Source organism: Microcebus murinus, chromosome 2, assembly GCF_040939455.1.
Source record: "Microcebus murinus isolate Inina chromosome 2, M.murinus_Inina_mat1.0, whole genome shotgun sequence".
Lineage (NCBI taxonomy): Eukaryota > Metazoa > Chordata > Mammalia > Primates > Cheirogaleidae > Microcebus > Microcebus murinus.
In genome coordinates, this window is record NC_134105.1 from 23,675,064 (window position 1) to 23,689,012 (window position 13,949).

Here is a 13,949-nt window from a genome sequence, read left to right on the forward strand (position 1 = left end):
AAACAGTTTTAAGATTTCTCTGCAATTTTCTTTGTCCTTAGGATATATACCACAGCCAAATTCCATCTTTTCAACTCAGTTGAAATAATTTTCTGGGTTATTAAGTCACCAACTTGATACATAGTAAGGTTCATTTATTTTCATTACGATGCTGATATTTAGAGATTGCACATTTGTAATAACCTTTGATTTAATTTTGTAAGTATGTATATTTGCATAGTCCAAAAGTAAAATCTACAAAATGATTCCTATATAATTATCACCACAGATAGGCCTTGACATCTATTCATTCAACAAACATTTGTGCTGCCTGGGTGCCCGAAATTCAATAACAACCAAGTTATGTCCCCTGCCCGTGAGGAGTTAGTCTGTTTTAAGAAATCTGCCTATAAACAGATGAATTAAAATATGACACAATAAGTGTCACACTTGAAGGGGAAAAAGCACTAAGAAGGAAGAAGCTTATCAGGGCTGGAGTAGAATCCTTAAGGATAAGTAGGCACTTGTCAAGAGAAGTCATAAAAGCTGTGTATTTTCTCTCTCTCTCTGTCTCATAACAAACATTCATTTCAGGTCCAAACTTGTAATCATCCACTTTCTGACCCTGAACAGTCCTGACATAGTAAGTGACTCCACCTTGGGATCTGAGTGGTGAGACAGGGAAATGGGTCACATAGATATTTAAGAATATATGAAATTATCCTTTGTGTTACACTTTCCCACTACTGCACACCTCTCTTGCCATGCTTTTGAAATTCTATGGAAACCCACTTTTCAAGTAGCAACCCCAGAAAGGCAGGACTCTGGCACACAAGTGGGTGAGGGCTCTGACTCTATTTGTCTCACTTCCCAGGCGGGTGTCCCCGACGATGGGCTGGAACATCTCCCTTGCTCTTCAGGATCCTCCACAATCGAGCTCCCTGCAGCCTGCTCACCAACGCCTGCCTCTGCTCTCTCCAGCTCGCTCCCTCTGGGATTTGCACTCCGGTGACATTTTGGTCCCGTGGGGCCCATAATCCATTGATCCTGCCACTTTCTCACTGCCTCTTACTCCACTCCTAAGTCTGCTCCCTCCTTACCCAGCTTAGACGCCAAGATCCATCATAATCACTGCCTGGCATTCACCCCCTCCCCTTGCCACTTTCTGCCAATGTCTCACTTGCCTGGCAAATCCCAGCTCTGCGCCCAGCGCCCCGGCTGCTCTGTGCCTGCGCCTGTGGCACAAAGCATGCTTGAATGGAAGCACGGCCGATGCTGTCTCTCTCGCTGCAAAGTGGTGATCCCTCACGTTAAGCGGGCCCTCGGTGCTGCCTGGCACTTGCACACGTCCCCGTCCCATTCCCCCTCCCGCCTCGCTAGATGATTATTTCCTGTCACCTCCTTCCTCTTCCACATCTTCTTACTCAACCTTGCTCCCCGCTGCTCCTCCTGTTCCTGACCAGGACAGTGCCGTGCAGGCAGGACTTTAGAGAGCTCTGGGGACCAGCTGCAAAAAGCTGGACTCTGGAGAGAGAGAGAGTTTCACAAAGATTTTTTCCCCCAGACATTTAAAAGTGTGTGGAAAAATATAATTTCCTCCATTGGTGTTACCTTGGGACACATCATTGAGGGCCTAGATTACTTTGAAAGAGTTTTTAAAAATTGGATTTATATTTCTTTTGGCGCTTTGAATTATTTTTTTAAAACACAGCCTCCTCCCTTAGACTGTAAGCTCCAGGAGAGCAAGGTGTGTGTCTTAGTCTGTTCAGGCTGCTGCAACCAAATGCCATAAGCCACCCGGTGGTTTATAAGCAGCAGAATTTAGCCCTCACAGCTCTGGAGGCTGGGAAGTCCAAGATCGAGGCACTGGCAGATTCAGTGTCTGGGAAGGGCCTGTTTTCTGGGTTGGAGATGGTGCCTTCTTGCCGTGTTCTCACGTGGCAGCAGGGAAGGGAGCTTTCTGGGTGTCTTTTAAAGGACACTAATCCCATCTCATGGCCTACTAACCCCCGGCGGCCCCACCCCCTAACACTGTCACCGTGGAGGTTAGGTTTCCACATATAATTTTGGGGGGACACAAACATTCAGACTGTAGCACTGTGCCTGTCTTGGTCACCATTATCCCCAGCACGTACCACAACAGCAATCATCGCATAGTTATTGAAGGAAATTGTATGGAAAATGAAGCAATCCATGGGCTAAATTCAAATTTTTTTTTTATTTCTTTCCTTTTTAGGTGAGGGTGGGAGTACGGCTGTCTTTGGACTGCTAACGAAAATGAACGTGAGCTGCCCGTGCCTGTCCACTACCGGGCCGAGGGTTCGCATGGGGCCGCGGGAGCAGGCGCAGGCGCAGGCGGGGGAGCTCTGGGGCTGGGCAAAGGGAGGAGCAGAACGGTCACATACATTACCTCCACACTCAGGCTGCGAGCCGCTCCACGAGCCGTTGGCGTGACAGGTCCGCTCTGACGATCCCCGGAGCACGTGGCCAGCTTCGCAGCTGAAGCGCATCAGACTGCCTGGGTCGAAGCTGTCCCCCAGCCGGATGCCATGGGCCGGGACCCCAGGGTCGCCACAAAGCCCCACGCTGGTTCCTACCGGCCAGAATCAGACAAAGCCCGTTGTCTTTGCACCGGAGAAAAAGGAGCGGAGGAGTCGGAGCGAGAAAGAGATTGGGTCATGGCTAAGGGGAAGCAGCGGGTCCCACGAATGAGGGAGGTGACACCTGACTGCGCACCTAGCCCGTTACCTGGATAGCTCCTGTCTCACTACTCAATGGTCACAGAACACAAAGAGCTGAGGCCGTGGGCAAGCCCCTGGGCATCAAGCAGGAGAGGAAGCGAGGAGGCAGAGGGAAGGTTCTCTGGCCTGAGCCAGTGTGGGATTTCAGTGGTCCGAGTTGGCCCCATCTCCTTCCCCCTTCCCCTCTTCCCCATCAGCACCTGCTGATTCTGTGGTGCCCTCTCCACTCTCAATGCCACCGTCCCAGCTCAGATGTGTTGCCAAGGAAGAGTCCCTTCCTCCCCAAGCTAGGACCAGTACTTAGGAAGTCACAAAATGATGAAATCTCAGAGCCAACAGGGTTTTGGAGGTTTTCCAGTTTAGTTCTCTATCCCAGACAAGAATTGTCTCTGTAATATTTCCAGTGGGTCGTTTTCCAGCCTCTCCTAACACAACTCCAGAGAAGGGAAATGACAGTTTGGATTCCAGGCTGTGGGCCAGAATGACCACGTGGTTAGATTACAGCTCAAAACTTTCTTTCTGCTTTCTTCCTCCCCTACCCTATATATCCCTTTCCCGTGGAGAACAAAGATCCCCAAAATAAATCAAATAGACTCCGAGAACACCATTAGCCCAATGTCTTGGAGCAGTGTCTAGATGGAAGAGTTTTATGCAGAGGGATCATCACAGAAGGGACTCTTCCGAACGCCTCTTCCTCCTGGACCTTGCTCCGTGGATACCTGGGAGGTGCTTGTTTTCCCCCAGTCACTTCCACCAGGAGTCCACACAGAAGGGACCAGTTAGCAGGCCTTCCTCTAGCCTAGGCGAAAGGAGTCCTTGTGGCTCATGTGCAGTTCTCAGTTTATTAATTAGGTGATTAATGAGTTAATAAGGGAAAGAAGCCAAAGTCCTGGGTGGCCATATGGAATGGTATGTCTAGGTTTTCCTGGGCAGCCAACAGCCTTTTAAAACAGTGGCTTTGGGACTCTCTCCTTTCTGAGGAGAACTATTGTCTGGCTCAATATTCTGGCAGTGCCCTAAATTTTGGAAGACAGGCTCATCTGGGAACGTCCAACTGCAAGAACAGCTGCACATCTTATGGGTGAGGCCCCACATTGAAGAGAAGGTTTCTGCATTAGGAGCAGGTCAGGATCCTGACCTATAGAAGGGGCTGGCATGGGACGGGCTAGGGGCCCATTTCAATGCCAAGGTGGGCTCCCTGAGGAACATTAAGCTCCATGAACAGCTGCCCTCTTGGGAGAGACGTGCAGTGTGGGGTCCCTTCCTAGCGCTGGGCAGCCCCGCCTCAGAGAAGACGACTCTGCAGGGGGCTAATTTTTTAGCTTCATGGTTTCCGTTATTGGTGGGAAAATTCCCTTTCAAATATTTTGCTCTGTTACACAACATTACCCATGAATGTTAACGTGGGAGCTTTGGCAGCTCCCCACATCTGCTGTTTTGACAACATCTGTCAGTATCCTCATAGAGATTTGCAATAAAATGAATTTATTAACAGGAAATGTCTGGGGACTGGTGTTTCAGGGTAGTAGGGAAGAAGACTGTACCCCCCTAGGCAGCTGGGACATAGGACAAGTTGGGGGTGGTGGTGAGAAAGGAAGGGAGGCAAACTGGGGCCTGGGAGTCTGAGACAGGGCAGAGAGGACACAGGAATGGGGCTGACCTGGGCTGACAACGGGAAGGCTCAGACTGCCCAGGAACTCAGGGGATCAAGTGTCAGGACAGGACTCTGCCATAGGTTGACCTCAAAAGTTGTGCCTAGGCCAGGTGTGGTAGGTCACGCCTCTGTAATCCTAGTACTTTGGAAGGCCGAGGTGCATGGATTGTTTGAGGTCAGGAGTTCAGGACCAGTCTGAGCAACATAGCAAGACCCTGTCTCTACAAAAAACAGAAAAATTAGCAGGGTATGGTGGTGCATGCCTGTAGTCCCAGGTACTTGGGAGGCTGAGACAGGAGGATCGCTTGAGCCTAGGAGTTTGAGGTTGCAGTGAGCTAGGATGCTGCCACTGTACTCCAGCCTGGGGTTACAGAGTAAGACTCAAATCTCAAGAAAAAAAAAAAAAACAACAACCAAAAAGCCCCCCCCCCACCCCCCAAAACCCATTGTGCCCTTCCTAGTTTTGGTATCTCTTGGCTGCATGGGCTTGGCCAGAGCTGACTGAGGAGACCACGCTGGGCTCGGCCCACCATGGCTGAAGTCCAGCTGGGGCCTCTTCTAGTTGTGCCCTCTGCCTGCCAGGGAGGGGACAGGGCTCCAAAGGATTTCCTCCCCTCCGTCAGTCATGCTCACACCTTGCGAGCTCGGCCACCTCCCGCCAGCCACGTGGTCTGCCGGAGCCCTTCCCCCACGCCACGTGCCATACCTGAGCAGTGGGGGAGGGAGCCAGTCCAGTGTCCATCCAGCCCGCACATCCGGGTGGCGTTTCCCACCAGAGTCCGCTTGCCGGTGCAGCTGTAACGCACGACCGCCCCCACGGTGAAGCTGTCTCCGGACATCTGCGAGTGAGGCGGGGAGCCCGGGTGGCCACAGGACACCACTGTGGGGAAGAGCAAACGGCTCAGCAGCTCAGCGCAGGGAAGGACCGCCATCACACAACACACGCCAGGCTTCTTGTGGGCGGGGGCAGGAGGAAGAGAAACCCTGGGCATCTACTGAAGGACACTTCCCGCTGGAATGGGCAGGCAATGCCCACCCGCCTCACTGGGCAGCTTCCAGACGCGTGACAGGACTAGTGCCTGCTCAGCACGTGGCGGGTACACAATAACATTAGCTTCTTTGCTTTCTTGCCCCTTGTGCACTCCTCTCCCTATTTCCTCACTGCCATGGGACACACCCACGGTGTCCTTGGCAGGAAGGTGGTACACAGAGTATACATAAGACGAGACGGGAGGTCTGCCATCCTTGGACTGTCTTCATTGGCCACAGCTTCCAGAATGAGGGCCACAACATCTTACAGTCACCTCATCAACTGTCCCCAGCCTGTCCCCTGCAAGCCCCCTTTCCTGAACCGCCACGGTATAGCTGTGAAAGCCAGTGATAAGATCAGAACACCAGAGCTGAGAGGTACAGGCTAGGGCAGGGTGACACTGTCACGTCACCGGGCTTGGGTGCCTGTTGTTCTTGTCGCAGGTGGATCCCAAGCTTCTCTCATTTACTCAGCACAGAAGTATCGTGTGCCTGTTACGTGCTAGACACTGTTCTGTGTGTTTGGGAGAACAAAGTCCATGCTCTCACGGAGCTTACATTCTAGTGGGGAAGACAGACTGCACATAAGAAAATAAACAGGTAATTCCCGGGGTTGCTGCGTCAGGAAAAGGGTGTTCGGGAGCGAGGTGAAGGTGCTGTTTTTGAACAGGGTGGTTGGGGAGATCTCTCTGAGGAGGGAGACGTTGGAGCAGTGACGTGAGTGCAGGGCAGATGTGAGCCACCCATGACGCGGGGGGAGGGCCTGTGAGGGAAGGGGCATCAGGTACAGAGGCCCAGAGGCCAGAGTGAGCATGGTGGGTTTGAGGAACAGCAAGAAAGCCAGGGATGCTGGAATAGGACGAAAAGGAGACGAGGGTGTTGAGAAGTTGCTAGGAGCCAGATCACAGCATGGGGTCTGGATTTTTATTATAAACATCTGGGAAGCCACTGGAGCCCTGTGATCTGATCATACTGGTGATGGTGTGGAGAAGAGACCAGGGTGGGGCAAGCAATTGGGAACTGTCATGGATCAAGAAGAGATGAAAATTACTAGAACGAAATCTTGGGGTCTAGTAGGAGATCCTTGCGGTCCTGGCTTGCACCCAGAAAGGGCACAGGGCATGGCATGGATGCTGACCATGACAGGCGATCAACGCTGTCCTGAAAATGAAATTTTGGCAGGGTATAGGGATGGCAAGACTAGGTCTTATGTGTCTTCACTTGGTCTTAATATGGGCAAACACTGTCTAAATGCTTACGGCAGATTACCTGCAAAGACTGCTACCAGCGATTCCTCTCATCAAGAGGTGGAGTCTGTTTCCCCTCCCCTTGAATCTGGAGTGGCCCATGGTGGAAGTGATGTCAGGCCTGCTGTGTCCTACGGGGCCTGGCAGCTTCTGCCTTCATTTCTTTAAGTACTACTGCTGCCATGCAAGGAAACCTGGCCTCGACTACTGAATGATAAACAATCACGTGGAGGGGGGACCATGGAGAACAGTCACCATGCCCCAGCTGACAGCCAGCGTCAAGGTCACCAACATGTGAGTGAGGCCATTTGGCATCTTCTAGGTGCCACAACAGCCAATAACATGCGGGGCGGACATGAACGGCCTCCACTAAACCCTGCCTGAATTGCCAATCATAAGCAAGAAAAGGGTCATTGCATCAAGCCTCTAGGTTTTGGGATGATTTGTTACACAGTACATGATAGAGACAAAATGAGTATGTCGCTGCAGATCCTGGGGGTGAGGGGTTATATACCGCGTGTGGGAAGGTACAGACTGTGGTGACCAGAGGGCTGACTGTGGCACACCATCTGCAAAGGTGGCCCCCAACAATTGTCCCCATCCCTGAACATGCATGCCACCCCTCCCCTCCTAAAGGTGGAGTCTATCATTCCCCTTCCCTTCAGTCTGGACTGGCCTTGTGCCTTGCTTTGATCAACTGAATGTAATGGAATGAGGTTTTGGGAATTCTGAGATCTGGATTTAAGAGACCTTATAACTTCCCTTTTTTACCCTAGGAACCCAGCTTCCAAGTAAAGAAGACTGATCCCAACTGCTGGAGGGAGTGGCCACATGGAGAGACACCACACAGAGGAGAACGGCCTTCTCCTCAGCCCCCACCTGGCACCAAGGTCCCAAACATGTACGTGAGGCTGTCTTGGATCCTCCAGTCCTGACTGAGCTGCAAAGGGCACAGATGGGCCATCCTTGCTGTGATGGTTAGTTCTGTGCCAACTTGACTGGCCACAGGGTGCCCAGATATTTGGTCAAACATTCTAGGTGTATCTGTGAGGGTGTTTCTGGGTAAGATTGTAAATTGAATAGGTAGACTGAGTAAAGCAGAACCCCTCCCCAGTGTGAACTGGGTTCCTTCAATCCATGGAAGACCTGAATTAGACAGAAAAGACAGAGTAAGAGAGGATCCTTTCTCCCTGCCTATCTTTGAGCCGGGACATTGGTCTTCTCCTGCCCTCAGACTCAGACCCAGACCGGAGCTACACCATCAGCTCTGCTGGGTCTCCAACCGTAGAACTTGGGATTCTCGGCTTCCATAATTGCATGAGCCAACTTCTTATACGGAACCTCCCCAGAAATAGACAGATATCCCCTATTGGTTCTGTTTTTCTGGAGAACCCAAGCTAATAACACCTGCTAAGCCCTGCCTGAATATCTGGAATTTCAGGGATTTCCGACCTATGGAATTGTGAGAAAACAAACACAGTTGCTATTTTAAGCCACTAAGTTTTAAGATGTCTTGTTACATAGCAATAGACACCCGATGCCATGAGCTTCAAGCGTTATACCATTTATTCCCTAAGACGACCCTATGAGGTCGGCACCGCTTCCATCTCCATCTTACTGGGGAGGACAGCGCAGCCTGGAGAGGACAGAAACCCCCCAGCTCACAGATGTGGCCCGTGGCCGATCAGTCCTCCTGGACTCCGGAGGCCACACTCTCCCGCACACTCCAATCGACTCCCTTCTGCGGTACCGTTTCAACACTACCAACGAATTCTCTTCTTCTGAAAGGAGTGGGCTCTCCAATTATAATTTAAATGATTCTGTGATTGTTCATTAGAGATTTTCGGACTTCCAGAAATTGTCCAAGTTTAACTCTCTAATGATATTTCAAAAAAACCTCTTTTTAATGGAATTACGGCAGACATAGAGACACAATGACATAGTGCACAGCTTAGCGAATTCTCACAAAGTAACTCTCATGAAACCACCGTTCAGATGGAGAACTAGAGCATCACCAGGGCCCGGACGTCCCTCACGGCCTGTACCTGTCACACCTCCTCCTTCCCCACATGCCCTGACTTCATGCACCACTGTTAGCTTTGCCTGCCTCTGCTTCCGCACTTTATATAAATGGAGTCACACACCGCAGAGTTTATATTTGGCTTCTTTCATTCAACACTGTTTGTGAGACTCATCTACTTTGTGTGTAGCAGTAGTTCATTCACGACTAATGCAATCTAGCAGGGCTGGCAAACTTCCTGGAAGGGCCAGATTGTACATATTTTAGCCTCTGAAGGCCACAGACAGTCTCTGTTGTGTAGTCTTCTTTTTCTTCCTTTTTTGGTTTTTCAATCCTTTAAAAATGTAAAAACCATTTTTAGCCCAAGAGGCATAGAAAAACAGGCCAAGGGCTGGATTTTGCCCATGGGCCAAAGTTTATTGATTCCTGTTATATAGTGTACCATTTGTATTAGTTATCTATTGCCATATGACAAATTGACTCAAATTTAGACAATAATAAACCTTTCTTATCGCTCACAGTGTCTGTCAGCCAGGAATTTGGAGATGGCTTAGCTGAATGGTTCTAGCTCAGATGGCTCATGAGGCTGCAGCCAGGATGTCTGCTGTGTCTGCAGCCATCTGGAGGCTTGACTGACTTCCCTGAGTGACTAATCTAAGAGAGAAAGGCAGAGGTGCCACTGTCTTCCATGACCTAGGTTTGGAAGCCACACACTACCATTGCTGCCATATCCTGCTGTTCACCAGACCAACCTGATATGACGTAGGAAGATACTATATAAAGACAGTGAATACAAGAGCCAGGGACCATTGCGCTATTTTAAGCCTGGCTGCCACACCATGGCATGAATATACCATGTTTTATTTATCCATTTCCTGTTCCTAAACATTTGGGTTGTTTCTTGTTTTGGACTTTTGTGAACAAAGCTGATAGGGACATTTTTGTTCATGTCTACTGGTGTACAGATGTCCACGTTTATGTTGGCTACCTCTAAAGATTCCTGTAATAGTACTTGGCTGCATTTTCTGATGTTCTTATTTGGCTTTTTTACCCTTATCTGGGATTTGAGGATAGTGCTAACTTATGGTAATACAATAATCTCTGAAAAAGTATATGCAATGACTTCATGAAAAAAATGAAAACTATTTCATTTGTCACAGGCACACATACTTGGGTGTCTGTCAAATTAGCAACCAGATAGCTGGGTGCAGTGGCGCATGCCTGTAGTCCCAGCTCTCGAGAGGCTGAGGCAGGAGGATCACTTGAGACCAGGAATTTGAGGGCAGCCTAGACAAACATATCAAGATTCTGTCTCTAAAAACAAAAAAATTATCAACCAGTGTATACTCTATTGTTCTATTCCCTTCCTGTTCTTTTAAAAGAGGAAGTCAACAGTAATTTTTGTGACAAAACACAAAACAATGACAATACCATTTGGCTGCTGTGGATAAAGAAAACAAGACAAGAATGTGTGATACCAATGAAGGGAATGTGAATAGCTGCTACTGCATTTTGCAAATTGTCAGTAGAAAGATTTTTAAAAAATATTTCTAATGTTCATACCCATGGGTCCAAATGGGATCTCTTTAGACCATTTCAATGGCTCTCTAGCTGCTAAATGCAAATTAAGTTTAAATATGTATATGAAAATAGGCAAGGTCTTGCATTACACGGAGTACACATGTAAGAATATTGAAAAAAACTATAAAATTGTAATAAAGCAAAACCCAATAATGTAAATCAGCTGTGCTGAGTCCCACATTGAAAGGAAAAGGACTCCACACTGATTCCTACACCCTAAGTATGAGAGCTGTACTTATGGCTATTTAGCTCCCTAGACACTGGCTTCTGTTGTTTCCTAAAGCTCTAGAGCTGGACCATGCATTTTCTTTGGTCCCTGCATATCCATACCAATTAAAGCAGTTTGCCTTCAACTGGAAGGAACAGGTGATTTCCATGGACTGGCTTTGCCTCGGGATATGTAAAGTCCTCTATAGCCACAGCCCTATTCACAGGTACTTGTAACTTCTAGATGTAAACATGCAGTTAATCCACTAAAAAAGGTCAGGATAATGATGAAACATCACTGAAAATGGTTTTCCTGGGAGTCACCTGGGATCAAAAGAATTGGACTTCATTAAAATTAAAAACTTTCATGCATCAAAAGACACTATCGAGAAAGCAAAAAGATAGCCCATAGAATAGAGAAAATATTTGCAAATCATGTATCTGATAGTATCCAGAATACATAAAGAACTTTTACAACCCAGTCAATACAAAAACAACCCAATTAAAAATTGGGCAAAAGACTTGAACAGACATTTCTCCAAAGAAGATATGCAAATGACCAACAAGCACATAAAAAGATGCACAACATCATTAGTCGTTAGAGAAATGAAAATAAAAACCACAGTGAGATAGCATCTCACACATACTATAATAAAAATGGCTATAATAAAAAAGATAAACAATAACAAGTATAGGTGAGAATAGGAAGAAATTGGAACCCTCGTGCACTGCTGGTAGGACTGTAAAATGGTGCAGCCACTTTGGAAAACAGTTCGGCAGTGCCTCAGGAAGTTAAACACAGAGTTACCATATAACTCAGCAATTCCACTCCTGAGTATGTACCCAAGAGAATTTCACAACATATGTTCACACAAAAACTTTTACACAAATGTTCATAGCAGCATTATTCGTGACAGCAAAAACATAAAAACATAACAGCCCCAAAGTAGAAATATCTATTAACTGATAAATGGAAAAGCAAAATGGTATATCCTTTCAAAGGAATAGTATTTGCCCATAAAAAGGAATAAAGTACTGACACACGAATGAACTTGGAAAACCTTTTGCTAGGTGGAAGAAACCAGACACAAAAAGCCACATACATAATTCCATTTATATGACATGTCCAGAATAGGCAAATCCATGGAAATAATCCACAGAGCAGATGAGTGGTTTCTAGGGACTGGGGAGTGATTGCTAAGGGGTTCTTTTTGGGGTGTTGTAAATTTTCTGGAGTTAGACAGTGTTGTATTTGTGATGGTTGTATAACTTTGTGAATATGCTAAAATCACTGAATTGTATCTATTAAAAGACTGAATTTTATGGTGTGTGAATTATATTTCACTAAAAGAAGAAAGAAAAACTGCCAATGGATTAAAGCATCCAGCTGGAAGAAAAGATTGTCAGATAGAATTTACAAATCACAATTATATGCTTTTTATATTTAAAAGTAAAATGATAAAAAAATACATTATGCCAATACTAAATGAAGGAAGCTGGTTTTAAATTACAGGTTCACCTGTTTTATTGTACTTCACTTTATTACACTTCACAGATACTGTGTTTTTTTACAGATCGAAGGTTTTGTGAGTGACAGCTACAAGTCTCATCACAATTTTTCCAACAGCATGAACTTACTTCATATCTCTGCATCACATTTTTGGTAATTCTCATTATATTTCAAACTTTTTCATTATTATTACACATTTTGGTGATCTGTGATCAGTAACCTTTGATGTTACTGCTGTAATTGTTTTGGGGCATCACAAACTGCACCTATATAAAACGGAGAATTTAATAAATGTGTGTGTTCTGACTGCCCCACCGACTGGCCCTTCTCTCCCTCTTCTGGGGCCTCCATATTCCCTGAGACACAATAATATCAAAATGAGGACAACTGACAACCCCACAGTGGCCTCTGTGTGTTCAAGTGAAAAGAAGAGTCACACGTCTCTTATTTTAAATCAAAGCTAGTAATGATTAAGCTCAGTGAGGAAGGCATGTCGAAAGCCAAGATAGGCCAAAAGCTAGGCCTCTTCCATGGAACAGCCAAGCTGTGAATGCAACGGGAAAGTTCTTGCAGGAAATTTAAAGTGCTGCTCTTGTGATGATAAGCGAATGATAAGAAAGATAAGATAAGTGAATGATAAGAAAGCAAAACAGCTTTATTGCTGATAGGAAGAAAGTTTTAGTGGTCTGGATAAACGATCAAACCAGGCACAGCAGTCCTTTAACCAAAGCCTAGTCCAGAGCAAGGCCTTACCTCTCTTCAATTCTATGAAGGCTGAGAGAGGCGAGGAAGCTGCAGAAGAAAAGTTTGAAGCTAGCAGAGGCTGGTTCATGAGGTGTAAGGAAAGAGGCCATCTCTATAATGTAGCAGTGCAAGGTGAAGCCACAAGTGCTGATGTAGAAGCTGCAGCAAGTTACCCAGAAGATACAGCTAAGATCACTGGTGAAGGTGGCCACACTAAACAACAGATTTTCACTGCAGATGAAATAGCCTCCTACTGGAAGAAGTTGCCATCAAGGATTTTCATAGCTAGAGAGGAGAAATCAATGCCTGGCTTCAAAGGACAGGCTGACTCTCTTATAAGGGGCTAATGCAGCTGGTGGCTTTAAGTTGAAGCCAGTGTTCATTTACTATTCTGAAATCCTAGGGCCCTTAAGAATTATGCTAAATCTACTCTGCCTGTGCTCTACAAATGGAACAACAAAGCCTGGATGGTACATCTGTTTACAGGAAGGTTTATTAAATATTCTAAGCTCACAGTTGAGACCAATACTCGGGAAAAAATGTTCCTTTTGAAATATTACTGTTCGTTGACAATGCACCTAGTCACCCAAGAGCTCTGATGGAGATATACAAGGAGACTAATGTTGCTTTCATGCCTGCTAACACAACATCCATTCTGCAGCCCATGGATCAAGGAATAATTTAAACTTTCAACTATTATTATTTAAGAAATATATTTAATCATAAGACTATAGTTGCTATAGATAATGATTCCTCTGATGGATCTGAGCAAAGTAAATCAGGCAAAGTAAACCTTCTGGAAAGAATTCACCATTCAGGATGCCATTAAGAACATTCCTGATTCATGGGAGGAGGTCAAAATATCAACATGGACAGGAGTTTGGAAGAAGCTCATTCCAACTCTTGTGGACAACTTTGAGGAATTCAAGACTTCAGTGGAGGAAGTAACTGCAGATGTGGTAGAAATAGCAAGAGAAGAGAATTTGAAATGGAGCCTGAAGACATGACTGAATTGCTATAATCTCATGAGTAAACTTGAGTGGATGAGGAGTGGCTCTTTGTGGATGAGCAAAGAAAGTGGTTTCTTGAGATGGAATCTACTAATGGTGAAGATGCTGTGAACATTGTTGAAATGACAACAAAGGATTTTGAATATTACATAAATTTAGTTGTTTAGTGGCAGGATTTGAAAGCACTGACTCCAGTTTTGAAAGAAATTCTACTGTGGGTAAAATGC

The 13,949-nt window shown here is 46.3% G+C and overlaps 1 protein-coding gene across 3 annotated transcripts in view; it reads right to left on the reverse strand.

The window, feature by feature from the left end:
• The window catches only part of CSMD2 (CUB and Sushi multiple domains 2), a 570,274-nt gene that overhangs the window by 30,066 nt on the left and 526,259 nt on the right, over positions 1-13,949 (reverse strand). For all 3 annotated transcript variants that reach the window (XM_075996375.1, XM_075996373.1, XM_075996374.1), the window contains 2 exons: positions 5,081-5,254; positions 2,390-2,572 (listed from right to left, as the gene is read on the reverse strand). In XM_075996375.1, coding sequence (XP_075852490.1) covers positions 2,390-2,572; positions 5,081-5,254 — 357 coding nt within the window. The remainder of the gene's footprint in view (positions 1-2,389; positions 2,573-5,080; positions 5,255-13,949) is intronic.